Source organism: Setaria italica, chromosome II, assembly GCF_000263155.2.
Source record: "Setaria italica strain Yugu1 chromosome II, Setaria_italica_v2.0, whole genome shotgun sequence".
In the NCBI taxonomy this organism is placed as follows: Eukaryota; Viridiplantae; Streptophyta; class Magnoliopsida; order Poales; family Poaceae; genus Setaria; species Setaria italica.
This window is the reverse complement of record NC_028451.1, coordinates 45726270-45740395: the sequence shown is the minus strand read 5'-3', so window position 1 is coordinate 45740395 and position 14126 is coordinate 45726270. Positions and strand designations below refer to the sequence as shown.

Below are 14126 nucleotides of genomic sequence, written 5' to 3'. Positions count from 1 at the left end.
TTAAAGACCTTCCAATAAGATTTGGCAATCTATGTAACCAAAACAATGAGTTTGGCAACCATCCCTTATCCTTCCAGTAAGATTTCGATCAATGAAGTCACACAGAGCAACCAACAAAACACATTGAGTATCCAGTTTCTACTGTAAGTACCTTGACTAAATAAACCTATAGAATACTGCAGGGTCCAGCAACAGGGGCATAATTATGGCCATGTGTGCAAAAGGCATTGGATCGATTATCACTACACGCAGTTGTAGGAAATTTGGAAGGAGATAGGATCGAGAACAATAGCAACAACAGTGCACAAATTAACATGTATGTGTATGGTACTGAAGAGATAAGAATTCCATTTGTGGAAAGAAAACCATAATAGATGCCCCTGATACACTATAAATAAATGTCAATAACTTAATAGTAGTTAATACTCTTAATAGTAGTTAATACTCCATCAATGAATACACAATATTATAGCTAAACATGTTCAGGTTGCCTTCAAAAGTAATACCCGCTACGTTAGCTGATCATTTACTACCCACTTATCACAACAATAGAGTGTATCATTTACTACCCGTACTCACTAGTACTCCCTAGGGTGCACCAGCACCGATAGCTTGTTAGGGGATTATAAAATCGGGATTATGTGCAACACCCACCTTCCACGCATTCCAACACCTCTGGTACTATGTTTCAGATAGTTCCAAAATTGCTTACAGAAGAGTCTTGTTACTTTTGATTATCAGCACCACACCATTATCTCCAAGGAAACCACCCATAAAACTCAGCTCCTGATACTTTTGGCACCACTATGGTAGGGCATTCTCTAAAGCCAAGCATCCACCTGCAAAGTCTTCCAGTGGTATTTGTCCAAGCTTAGTCCAGCAATGAATCCTTTTCCATAGCACATCAGACACTTCCTTAGCTTCTGATCTCTCAGACATCTTAGTGAACATAGAAAGGAGTTGTCGGGGCTCACATATACGCCCATCACGCTATAGATAGCCTTTCGGAACAGAAGATTGATACGCCTTGTCCTGTTAAAGCTGATGAAAGCGTAGAACATATTATCCATTGCAAGGCAACCTCCTCCAGGTGTAAATTCAGAACTGCAAAGTGACATCAGATAAATACATGTCACTGAGAGTAGCCAAAAAAAGGTGAGTCATAAGTAAATGTGAGACAGGAGACGTACGCAGGCCCGTAAGAGTACTTCAAATCTATCACCTCAACATCCAAGAAGTCTGGAAGAATGTTGTCCGCGTCTTTGAATTTAAAGCATGGACTCCGAACAGCTTGGATACCTCTTGCCATCTCTTCCTCACTAGGAATCTCCTCTACAGAAAATGCTACGAAATAGAGGTCTTCATCTCTCATGAATAGATTCAACCTGTAGCACTTATCATCCAGATTAGTGAGGCGCAGGATATGGAGGCTAAACATCTCATTCTGTAGTGGGCGTCACATGCACGCTATGGCCTTGCACCACCATCTCCAGTGGTGGGATAGCTCTCTCCCGTTGCTTTAAGATCGATGGAATGTCTCTCTAGGTAGTACTCCAAATCTCCATGGATGTTAATATCGATCAATGGAATGCCTCTCTAAACAAATTCCGTGCTCGTACAGCTACCATTGTTTCTGTAGTTGTGTCAATGACGCGTGGGTCCGGACCCACACATCAGTGACTCAACTGCAGGGAGATGTACTTGTGGAGAAACCCTGAGGAATAGCCGAATAGTTGCGAGATGTTCCTCTCACGTCGATTTCACGACGGCTAAATTACCAACATGTGGACCCTACCACCGTTGGGCTCACATGTCGGTGACAAGGTAACTACATCCAACTTGTGGGTGACTAGTGTGACGTGATCTCTGATCCGGTGGCCCACTCCGCCACACCTGAGACGGTAGTCAGAACGGAATGTTATGACTCCACTGGGCGTCGTGCTGCCAGGTGCAACCTCGGGGTGCCCAAACGAATGTTTCAACATTTGTGTGAAAAAACTAATTTAAAAAAAATGGTGTGGTATGTGCGAAAACATGAGAGTAGGTTAAGGCCCCCTTTGGTTGGGCTTCCAAACCTGCTTTTGCTTTTGCAAAAGCCAAAAACCAACCAAAGGGGTAAAAAGCCATATATGCTTTTGCCCAAAAGTAGCTTTCACTCTAGTACAAATTCAAAAGCAGGTTCCCTCTTGCTTTCACCTGCTTTTAAGCAAATTTTTCTTCATTTCCCGTGCCTCCTAAAGGTATACATGGTTCCTTCATCAAATTAGTAATACTTGTATTATTATGTACCTTATTAACTTGGTTTTGTAGGAAAATATCATCTTGTGGACTTGGGTTACCCAAACCGAATTGGGTATCTTGCGCCTTTCAAAGGAAGCACGTACCATATACTAGAGTTTTGGCATCGTTCGAGGCCTCCTCAAGGAAAGTACGAGATGTTCAATTTCTTGCATTCATCTCTTCGTAATATCATTGAAAGGTCTTTTGGAGTCTTAAAGCAAAAGTGGCATTTTTTGAAGGGCATGCCAAGTTTCTCACCTCGTACTCAGAAGCATATCATTATGGCTTGTCTTGCATTGCATAATTTTATCCGTGACAGCAATTTGTGTGATAAGGAGTTCGAGAGATGTGATGTTGATGAGGAATACTTGGTACAACATACAAGTGGCATGACACAAACACAAGGAGATGAGAGTGACGGTATGGAGAATGAGGATACCATGAATACCATTCGTACTATGATAGCTGATGCGTTAGTTAGTGCGAGAGGAGGACAGTTATATTGAGGGATGTCATCATTGTATAAGCTTTTTGATGGATATTGTTCTATTTATGTGGACCAATCACTTTGATGGATGAAAAACATAGAAAATTTATTTTTTTCCTTTCTAAAATAGCCATTTACATGCAAATTAGTGAACACGTTATTTTGTTACAAGCAATTTGCGTATAGACAAACCCTTAGGTCTTTAGGGGCATTACAGGTATTTCTTACACAGCCTACAGTTTCACAACTGCTCTAACCAAACGGCCTTTTGCTTTTCCCACAGCTATTTTCTCATAGCTGCTTTTCTACAGCCCACAGCTCACATTAGCTTTTTCAAAAGTCACAGCCCAACCAAACAAGGCCTAAGTCAAATTTCTCATCATCCTAAAATTTTTAGCAATTTGAATTGTGCACTTAAACTCAGATCATACATGCATGCTTGCGATGGAGTTTATTTTAGCTTTATTTGGAGTTTAAACTGTAGGTTCGGATTTGAATTTGAATCAACAAGATCCAGATCCAGTAGTATATCTTCAATGGGGTTCAGATGGGCTAATGCTTAGTTGCCATAGTATGAAGAAAAGCTCCAGCTGCTTTGTGTTTGTGCCTATCTTTTAAGACGAGAGATGTTAACCTTCTGCGATGATTGATGGGCAAAATTGTCATTGAAACATTCACCACGACTTTTGTGCCCGGGTCCAAATGGACTTTGCATTTGGGATCTGAAGGACGTACCTGAGTGAAATCGCACGCACAATGCTTATTTGTTTGAGGAATCGGTTTACGACTACTCATAGGGAACCGGAGTACCCTGATTAAAGCTTTAATATGGGCTCAAACTGTATAGTAGCTGAAACTAGCCGAGCCTATTATACTCATTAGCTAATGTTTCATCACCAACTAGAAACATGTAATCAATCAACGTGAGCTGAAACTTAGCAATAATTGGCAGTATATAATAATACTTGGGCAAACGGTAGCTTTCTCCAGGGAGGCAGCAAATACGAACATATCCCAGCATCATAAATTACTTACTACAAAATGCCAAATCTACAGTACAGGTTCTGAATAGCATGATAGCGAGGCATCACATCAATAGTCGGGTTCCGGGTCAGGTGAAATGAGTGACCAAGCAACAAGGATTTCAATGATGCAGGATCCAAAGCCAAGATTGCGATAGCTTCTACCTGCTTTGGCAGGCTTTAACGTCGCCTTCCCTACCACTTCCTTCCCATCATCTTTCCATGCTTTGAATGAAACAATCAGCTTTCCATTAACTTCAACGGAAACAACTTGACGAGAAAGCTTCATAATACCATCACCATTAACAGGAACATTGTTATCTCCAAAATCAAGAAGGATGACTCTTTCACGATCAATGCTGGAAGTATGAGCAGCAAACTGACCATGAAAACCATGTGGCCAAGACCCATCAAGCACCCGGATAAATATAGTAGCCTCCACTGATAAAGCAATACCTCCAAAAGTAAACAGTAGAGAGCTAAGCTTGCTAGTGAAAACACTATAAATTATGTGCTGGCATGAGGAACCCCACTCATTATCAGAGAATTTTAATAGCACAGCGAGCAAGCTTAAGTCTTTATCCTTGGATTCATTAATGCCCTTAACTTTTAGCTCAACCTCGATCATAACTGGGTCTGACACAGGGTTTGACACCACAACAGCACGGCTAGGACCTGACAGTGACAAACAGTGATCCTGCATGCAACACCAATGCACCATTATTACAGGAGGCATAAAAGAAGCAAAAGAAAAGAAACAGTGTACAGTTGCATAGCATAAATGTAGGGTGAGCAACACAAGAGATAGGAGAAAAAACTAGCTTAATGCATCAGCAAACAAAGCATATTTGTCAAGCGTGAACAACAAAAACTCATAGAATATTTGTTTGCTAATGCCTTGCAAGCAAACCTGAAACATTATTCAAAAGAAAATGCACGACACTATCGAGCACAAGAATGTATTTGCTGTGGGGGAGATGAAAAGGGCCTCAGGTTCCTAAGGGCGCAGTCCTCAAGTAAAACGATTGCAGACATAAGGCCTTCCAGATACTTGTGCATCTACTCCCTTATTGCCCATATTATGGAGGCAAGAAGTAGAGTCAATGTGTTGAATAGGTAGTTTTTAAGTCCAATGCATGTGCGTTTGTTTGTACATAGTACTAGTAGTTACTCAAGTCTGTCTTGTTTGCACTATGGCTACGAGATAGTTATTTCCTAGAGCACACGTCTCAATGATCAGCTCATCATACGACTGAAATTTACAATGTACATCCCTTAAAGATCAGATCAGTAGTTTACACAGTTGATTGTCTACATGACAACAATGCCAGAAAAAAAAAGCACGTGAACTATAGTAATTTCAAAGAAGCAATGAAATCTGGTAGACTTTCTTCCATAAGCTCATTAGTCATTAGATGTGGTCACTGACAGAAATAAATGGATCAGCTAAGATACTCCGGTGCAAATGTAAAGATGACATACTCATGGTATGACAACTAACAAGATCAGACAGTATACCTGAGTTGGCAGCACTGCAACACAGCAAGAAATAACCAAAACGATATACCTTTTCAGTAAGAGTTTGGTAGTTGTTCCTTGCACGGTAAAAGAGAAGGTTGCGATTTCGATCAACTGAGTCCCTCACAGCAACCATACCAAACACATCGAGCGGCCAATGCAAGTCACCTCTTATTGCTCCAACCGAGACTGAGAAAATAGAGTATTGCAGGGCCTGGCACCAGGGCTTGGAGGGTCATATGTAAAACGCATCGGATCGATTAGCGCTGCAAGCAGTTGTATGAGATTTGGAATGAGTTACGATCGAGAACTATGCAGCAGCAGTAATAACAAATGGAGGGAGTATGACACAAATCAACATGTGCAACGACGATCAAAATTTAAGCCATCGTTGTTTATTGATAAGTTCTTATCCTATCACTGTATCACATGCATCTATGTATATCTCAGACCTACTAACAAACATCAGAGTAAAGGGGCAAAATATTATTTCCTACCATATTCACGAGGGAGAAAACAATCAGATAAGTACCAATCGGTCCAGAATCTACAGATTAATAGTCTTAAACCGAATCAAAGGCAAACCCTAGTAAAGATATTGAGAACTCACTGATATCGTCGAATGACCCGTAGTTGCCGGACCACTGAGCGATCCAGCTCCTGCGAAATTCAATAGCTTGCTCCGCATCAGCGTCCAACACCAACGCTCTATCTTCGATAGCGCTCATCATCGCCCTTTTCCGATTGACTTCTTCGAGCTCGTCGATCTTCTTCAAATGTAATGCCGTCGACACCTTCCCCAAGAGGACCATATCCGACTTCTTCCACCCGCCGTCGGCCTCCGCATCGTCCACTCCCTTACCGAGGAGGAATCCCCTCAGCGCCCCCTCCATCGGGCACGGCAAAACCTTGATTGTCCTCGCCGCCGTCACAGCTTTGTCTGGGTGGGAAACCCTAGACCTGGTTATATTTCCTCTCGGTGGGTCGCGTGGGGAAAACGCCTCTCCCCCCATCCGAAACAGACGAGGAGACCAATCGGCGGGGTGCTTCCGGACCGTTGATGGCCTGCGTACGGTCCGGATGTCACGGCGTTTCCTCTCACGTGTTTTCTTTTTCTTTTTTACCTTTTTTAGCGTAGATTCTACCTTGTGTCAGGGTACCGTCTAAAATTGCGCCTGTCCCAAAAAAGGTCGAGCACCTCCAGGAGTATAAATACTTCCCATAACTAGTTTTGGAAACGAAAATGAAAAAAATAGTCGCCGCAGCAGTTGTCCGATCTGATTTCTTTTTTTTTCCGTATGCCCAATACCGACCCCCTCTTCGTGCTCACAATCCCACAGGAAAAATGGCGGAGGAAAAAAAAAAGTCGCGAGTTACTGTTCACATAGGAGGGAAATCAAGTGTTAGACCCACGGATGGATGATGTGGCAGTAATTGTATCTTTTTGGGAACTGTTGGTTGTGGGTATTTTTTCCTCCCAATAATTTTTTGCAAGATCCCAAAATCAAAAATTTTGCACTTTATTTTTTTAAGCACTCTTAGACTTCAATTTTAGTAGCACTCTCCGTGCAATGCTGTTCACGCTGATCGTCGAAGGCTTATCCAGAAATTGAGTGAGATGGTGCGATACTTGAAATTTCGATCACGAACGACAACACATTTTCGGATTATTGCAGCCTGTCAAGAGGGGGAGAAATGATTGTGGAAGGATTAGGATGGCTGATTGCTGTAGCAATTCAAAGAGTTATTTTCCCTATGTATGGACATTGACCCTCCCTGCAAGGAATCGCCACCCTGCAGGGATTGGTGGATCCAGGCCAGAAGTCTGCGGAACGGAGCAAAGAGGAAAGGCTTCGATTCCTTGGTCGCCCTTGTTACTTGGAAATATGGAAAGAAAGGAATGCACGTATCTTCAGAGGTGAACGTTTGCAGATGGATATTCTTCTCCAGAGGATCAAGGCGATGGGCGAACTCTGGATCCTGGGAGGAGCTGTGAACTTAGGTTGTCTCATCGTCGAGTAATCAGCCTACGTAGCCAAGCTCTCGCATTTGCTTTCACAACTTTGCAACGGTTGTTAGCTCTTTCTTGTAATAGTCTGTTAAAGTGGCGCTCGATGCGTAGCGCGTTGTTGTAATCCTTAAACTCTTCTACCGTTTCCCAAGCAAGCACTTCCCGTATCACGATTCACGATTGAACTCGGCAAAGTTCATCCTGACGAGACTCCGAGAGGAGGAAAATAAAATCTTTATCCTACAAACTGTTAGCCTTATGAGGAAAATTTTGAAAAAAACAGAGAAAGGTGTGCCCATGAAGAAGGAATGTTGCAAAAGAAAACTGTGAACTAGTGTTGTGTTTCATACGGCCATATAGAAGGAATGTTGTTAATATCACTCGCGCCTTCGGCGTTTGCTGAAGAATCGCACGCGACACTTGCTATCTTAAGACCTCATCAGGCATCCTTCAAATGCTACAGCAAGAAACATATGTCTCACACCAACATAGAGCCGGATAGGAAGCACCGTATTCGTGCAAGTGCGACAGATGAGACCATAAGGTTTTGTATCTCCCAAAATAGTTTGCAGAAAATTTTGTGATTGTAATCAATTTGATTTAAAAAACCGAGAACTCGTCCTCGGAAATTGAGTTGATATCATGGACAAACAGCCCATCATGATGACAGTTTAATCATACCGCACTTGCAGTTCACATTTCACAGTGGACAAAGACACCAACAACTACGACTCTACGAGGCACCAACAGAGTTTGTTTAGAGTAATCCGTGCTGGCTTCTTCCGATGTTCGTCTCTGAGACTCTGATGCGATGCGAGAGGCCGGTGCCGATGTCAGCGCGTCCCACCGGGCGAGCGAGAAGGAGATCAGATTTGGGCCGGGTGACACCCTACCTCTAAGCGGCGCGCGGTGCCTGAGCTGTCTCCTGTCTGGGTGAGTGTCGCGCGTGTGTGGGTGCGGTGGGCCGCGGCGACTCAACGAACGCGCGGACGACGGGGCGCGCATCTTGGCGGCGTGGCGCGGCGGTTCCCTGCCGCCGCCGGGGCGTCCCGTCCGTCCACCGGCAAGGCGGCACGGGCGCAGGCGAGAGGCGAATGACAGGTGCGCAGCTCTCCCCGAATTACCGCATGACAGCCAATACCAGGACGACGCAGTTCGATCTCTTTTTTCCTTCGACTGCGATCAACGCGAAGCAGTAGGCGGCGAAGTGTGTTCTGAAACAAAAACATCACGGGATTTACACAGCCGCCGCTGAAACACGAGCGGCAAAGAAAGTTCTCCGAACACGTTTTGATTTGTTTTCAATTCGTACTGTGTTTTATTCACAGCTCGGTCTAGCTCGCTTAAAACTCGTAGTCCCCGCCGGACTCGCCGTGGCGCCGCGAGTGGCTCTCGTGCGTCCTCGTCATGTTGGCCCTCTGCACGAGCCGCACCAGCGACTGCACGACCTCCGACATCGGCGGCCGGAACTCCGGCTCGGGCTGCGTCGAGGTAGCAGAACAAGCATCAGCAGCATTTCAGCAGCGTCGGAAATGTTTTACATCTGGGGCAAGGGCAATGTGAAAGCTGCACGAACTGAAGGCGATTTTCACCTGAACACACAGGGCGATAGCATCGGCGAAGCGGGAGAGGGACTTCGACGGGTACAGGCCCTGCAGCGCGGGGTCGACCATCTGGTCCAGCGCGTCAATGTCGTGCAGCTGCGGAGTGGCCCACCGGACCAGCGACTGCTCGGGCCGCGGCCGAGTCCTGCAGTAAGTTCAGGGAGCAAGTGCTGGTTCAGAATTCAGATGAATGGCTACATGTGTTGCTACAACTAGCTGTCTCAGATTGTTCTTGTGGAAGTTCAGAACGGATGTGAGAGAACTGCAGCGGATTGATCTATCATAAATTACCTGTCAAACGGTTTCCGGCCAGTCAGGAGCTCTAGCATGACGACTCCGAAGCTGTACACGTCACTCTTCAGGGAGTACTGTCCAGACATGGTCACCTCAGGTGCCCTGTATCCCGAGTTCTCATCTGATTCCTGAAATTTGTTGCTTTTATAAGTACTTCTGGGCAGGAAATCTTCACGCTGACTTTTGCTAATTAGAATTCGCAATATAAAAATACATAGAGCGTGACTTTGGATCATATAGCTTGTTGATCAAATAGTACTTTTCAGCTAGCTGTGAGGTACTAGGTTTTGTCACTAATGACAATTCACGCTTGCTATTCGGACTTCTAGATGACTTGATGTAGCATTATGGTGTTGAATAATACTATGCACTTCATATATTTCATTAAAAAACGCTAGGTACTTCCACAAAGACAATAATAGGGCAAAGCATTTCAGTTGCAGAAAAGGAGCAAGCTTCAAGAGTTGAAGTTATGCTTGATGGCAGATGTGTTAAATTTTCAAGAAAATGGTTGGTCAGACAAGTGGAAATTATAATGACCTACCTGGAATTCATGGTTAGGAGTAAGGTCTGCAAACCCAGAATCAGAAACGTGAGGGTTCAGCTCACTATCCAATAAAATGTTGGATGACTTGAAGTTCTTGTGGATCATGGATGGTGAACAAGTTTCATGTAGGTACCTGAAAATTCATATGGCTGGCATAACTTGTCGGTTCCAAAAAAAAAAAGGTAGACAGGCCTGTTTGATATTCATGAAACAAAGAGCCTGCTTCACTTACTCCAATGCCCTTGCAGATCCAAGGGCAATCTTGACACGGCTGTTCCAAGACAATGGTTTGCTGTGTTCATCCTTCATATGAAGGAAGTCATGCAGAGAACCATTTCGGTAGAATTCATATGCCAGCAAGCACTGTCCATGCTCTGAGCAGTAACCAGCTAGCTCGGCAAGGTGAGGATGATTTAGCCTTGAAATGTTTGCCACCAACTCAGTGAACAAATCTGAAGGATGGCTTGAAAATGCAGAAAAAATGATTTTCTTTACAGCCAGTACCTGAAATTTGCAACCATAAAATGATGATAACTAAATAGTATGGATCATAATCTGAAAATAGTGAAAAGAGACTTATTTTTTGCAGCTACTGCTGCACATGCTCAAATGAAGGATACGATCAAGATATAACAGCCAAAAATTCCACATGTTCAAATTTTAGCATATCCACTTAATTGCAGATTTTATGGCAATATAAAAAAGAGGGAAAAACAAGTAATACTGATGGTGTTTATTGCAAGGAACACATTCCAAATATGGATGATGCTGGATTCATATATATGATGCTGCATGCGTGAAATAAAGAATATCTTATAATTAGGTAAGCACCTTCTGATCACTGAATTTGGCTCGGTATACACGACCAAACGATCCCTCACCAATAAGACTGTCAGGGCTGAAGCTGCCTGTTGCCACCTGCAGGTCTGCCACTGTATATGCAGGTATTGTGACGGAAGACAAACTTACTTTCCTTGTAATAGACTTGCTAGTGGTATCAGTTTCATCAAAGGATTTGTGCAGGTCAATTTTCGTTGGAGGCTTCAAACTCATTGAAACAGTCTTCTGCAATTCTTCCTTGCCAATTGTTGATATGATCTTGATAGATTTAATAGATTTCATCTCTGAAAGTACAGCAAATGATTTAGCCATCTTCCACATAGACAAATAATACAGAAGAAACTGAACAATTGCCCATGGAAAAGAAGAGCTTGCAATTCCTTCCTTTTCTTTTTGAACCTTTGCAATTCCTTCATACAACAACAGCAACAATAAGATGAAAATATAACTACCGTGAGACTTACGTTTAAGTCCAGAAGCAAGAGGGCTGAGAGGTTCATTCTGCTCAGGGTCTTGTCCCCGTGACAACCTCCATGATTTCCTTTTGATCAAAAGGAATGCAACTAATGCACCAACAACCAGCAAACATATTACAATTCCTGCTACTGCACCGCCTCCCAGTTTAGAGTGTTTGCCTTTGCCACCATCTTCAGCTGGGATATTGTTACCATCAGTACTTGGAACAGGAGGTCTCCAAGAAGGTGGAGGTGTATATGATGATGGTGGTGATGGTGGCGGTGGCGGAGCAGGACCATCATTAAACGAGTTTCCACTTGTCCTGTAATAGGAGGACTAAATTATCAAATCCATCCCATATGCCAACAATTGCAATCACCGCGACAGTTGCAATACTTACTGGAGATTATTGATTCCCTTTAGTTTATCAGGTACCCAACCGGTGAATTGGTTGTTTTCAATATTTCTGCAAGGATTGGTAAATGTTGCATTAAGAAATTCAACTTGTAAGAAGAGTAGGTGGTAAACATTTCTACTTACAAGTCAGTAAGAGGAAGATCGGCGAGGACATCTACTGTGCCACTAAATTTGTTGTTCTGAAGATAACTGACAAGAGAAGAAATGGATTTGTAAGAAATCATGTGATCTTTTCTCACTGATGAAATGAAGTTAAACAGAATATATGGAAAATGAATACTCACAGTGCTTTCAAACTTTTCAATGAGTTGAAGCTTTGTGGAATATTACCGGAAAAGTTGTTGTATGACAAATCCCTGGGAAATTGAAAATCTGTTCAGGTTCACCACTAGTTTTGTGGAACAATGGTAACAAACAAGCATATGCAGTCAGAGAGGAAGGGAAATCACTCACATTGCTGTTAAGTTTGTGAGCTGATTAAACATATCATTGATGTTTGAGAGCTGATTGTGACCAAGATTTCTAATCAAAATAGAGAAAGAAATATAATTTGGTCAAATCGCATCAAAGGGCTGGAGCAAAACAGCATGTACAAAACTCAGAAGGCAACGTACAGATTCTTAAGTGCAACCATCTGAGAGATGGAGTAAGGTACAGTCCCAGTGAAGTTATTGCTGGCAAGATTTCTGCATATCAAGGTCATAAGACAAATGATTTTTTACATAAATCAGAAGGATGAGCTAGGCGAGGCATGACTCACAAGATCTCCATATTTGGAGGAAGATTGTAAGGGATGTCACTGCCTCCAAGATTGTTGTTGCTCATATCACTGCAGAAAATTGAGTTAGATCAATACCCACATAATCAGATGTCAGTGTAGACATCAGTACACGGATATTCGAGAGCATGAAGGATCTCACTAACAGCTGAATTAGTGCAGTCATTTGATTCATGTTGTATCCCAAGGTCCCGTTAAGCCGCATTCCAGGTAGCTTTCTGCCGAGTATTCAGGAGAAAGAAAAATCAGATAAGAAGGATAAGCTGCTGCGATGCAGAAACACAGCCCTTCTGAAGGTTTCAGCTTTGCTCACATTGTTGTCACTCTGGAACCCGAGCAGGTGACCCCAAGCCAAGACTGTCCGCAGGGATCCCCATTTTGGGACACCCAGTTCGTCAGCTGGGGTGGCGAATTCATGGTTGTGTAGAAGACATTGAGGGCGTTTACTGCACAGGCAAGAACAAGATTTGGGGACCAGTCAGTAACATTGGAGGATTAATGTTTCAGGTACCATTATGTTTGGTTCATACTTTACTGGTCTTCAATATCTTCTTTTAATAAAAGAAACTAAGATGTTCGCTTGCAGCAAACTGATAGAATAGCATCTCCTTGGTCAACTTAACTGATACAACAAGAAAAATTCCAATAGAGTTCTGGACAAAACTGTATCTGAATCGAAACTTCAGAAACCAGCCATATATACCAAACCGAAACTTCAGAACTCATACTTCTGCAATCGCAATGAACTGACCAGAACGAGGGGGGACAGACAAGAACACACCTCTCGCATCCCTTTATGGCTGCGCAAACCAAACTAAACCACGAAGAAATGCATCGTTTCTTGGTGTGCGGAAGCGAGATATGCTTGGAGCGAAAACCCACTAAATGGAGCTGAACGAACTCACCATCGTTTGAGTCGGTGTTGGCATTAGCCCCAAATGGCGCTGCAGCCAAGAACAGCACCACCACTCCAATGGCCGCCCCAACCATGTCTGCAGCGGGCTGCGGCTTCTGCAGCTCCTCTCCTCTTTCTCCTCCTAACCCTCCCCCTTCGTGCCTCCCTTCACCGCTGCACCATTTCTCTGCAGGCTCCAAGAAACAGACCAGCTTGTTATATGGCAAAAGAAATAAAAAAAAAAAGGGTCTCCTTTCTTGTTCCACTCTTTTTGTATGCTAGTAGTGCCGCTTTTCTCTCTCTGGTGTCAGCAAGCTAGAATGAAGGAAGTGGGAAAAGGGTATTAAATAAGGGCACTTCAGAATCGCAGAAGGGTTAAATATCTCATTGACCGCTTGTGTTGTTTCGTGTATTGGATTAAAGGCAAGATTTTGACGGCTGATGATGGTATTGAGGTTGTTAGAGCAGTTTAATTAGAGCCATAGTCTTCTAGATAATTGAAATTTGTGGTTCCAGTTTTTTTAGTGAAAGTGGTTCCAGCTTTTGAAGTGAAGAGGGAAAGAAAAGCATTACATTGAAAAATAGGTTTTATAAAGAGCAACGGTATGGAAATACATGATGATTATTAAAGTTTTGCTTCTCACACAATGTTAATTATATGTAGGAAAACAAACCAACCTTTACGGCAAGAAAGCGAAAGCAAAAAAAGAATGTACTTAGTCAAACAAATCATCTATTTGTGTAGGAAAAAACTCTCATTTATGATAAGTTCATTTAAAGCCAATAATTCCCTCATTTCAAGTTGCATACGGTGAATGTCAGTTCTGGTTGATGCATGTACTTAGAAAATATTCCCTCCATCCTAAAATATAAGGCACCAAAAAATTAAATTTTGTATCTAAATATAAGGCATCGTAGCAGTTTTGGACAAGTATTAAAGGAATCTAATTTAATTACTCGTTATTTTTCTCCCGTGA

The 14126-nt window shown here is 42.9% G+C and overlaps 2 protein-coding genes across 3 annotated transcripts; both read right to left on the bottom strand.

Moving 5' to 3' along the window:
* Positions 1-3722: 3722 nt before the first annotated feature.
* LOC101784273 lies at positions 3723-6274 on the bottom strand. The gene is made up of 3 exons (XM_022823884.1): positions 5918-6274; positions 5357-5573; positions 3723-4486 (listed from the first exon to the last, which is right to left on the bottom strand). The coding sequence occupies exons 2-3, from the start codon at positions 5441-5443 to the stop codon at positions 3860-3862; spliced, it is 714 nt and encodes a 237-aa protein (XP_022679619.1). The 5' UTR covers positions 5444-5573; positions 5918-6274; the 3' UTR covers positions 3723-3859.
* A 1678-nt stretch (positions 6275-7952) lies between these two features.
* On the bottom strand, positions 7953-13458 carry LOC101769828 (protein STRUBBELIG-RECEPTOR FAMILY 7). 2 transcript variants are annotated; one of them, XM_004958265.3, is made up of 17 exons: positions 13160-13458; positions 12568-12700; positions 12401-12472; positions 12237-12305; positions 12091-12162; positions 11930-11998; positions 11761-11832; positions 11600-11665; positions 11460-11525; positions 11068-11381; positions 10595-10887; positions 9996-10267; positions 9761-9896; positions 9214-9344; positions 8911-9067; positions 8631-8799; positions 7953-8532 (listed from the first exon to the last, which is right to left on the bottom strand). In XM_004958265.3, exons 1-16 carry the CDS (start codon positions 13242-13244, stop codon positions 8662-8664), a joined length of 2145 nt encoding a protein of 714 aa, XP_004958322.1. In that variant the 5' UTR covers positions 13245-13458; the 3' UTR covers positions 7953-8532; positions 8631-8661. The 2 variants fall into 2 exon arrangements, with proteins under 2 accessions (XP_004958322.1, XP_004958321.1); XM_004958264.3 differs by having other exon boundaries at positions 7953-8799.
* Between the last annotated feature and the right edge of the window lie 668 nt (positions 13459-14126).

Coding starts and splice junctions, on each gene's coding strand:
- LOC101784273 (XM_022823884.1), bottom strand. CDS start 5,443: ATGGTTGCTGTGAGGGACTCAGTTGATCGAAATCGCAACCTTCTCTTT. Junction 4,487..5,356: donor ACCAAACTCTTACTGAAAAG/GTATATCGTTTT, acceptor TGTTGCATGCAG/GATCACTGTTTGTCACTGTC.
- LOC101769828 (XM_004958264.3), bottom strand. CDS start 13,244: ATGGTTGGGGCGGCCATTGGAGTGGTGGTGCTGTTCTTGGCTGCAGCG. Junction 11,999..12,090: donor ATGGTTGCACTTAAGAATCT/GTACGTTGCCTT, acceptor TATTTTGATTAG/AAATCTTGGTCACAATCAGC. Junction 11,833..11,929: donor CTCACAAACTTAACAGCAAT/GTGAGTGATTTC, acceptor TCAATTTCCCAG/GGATTTGTCATACAACAACT.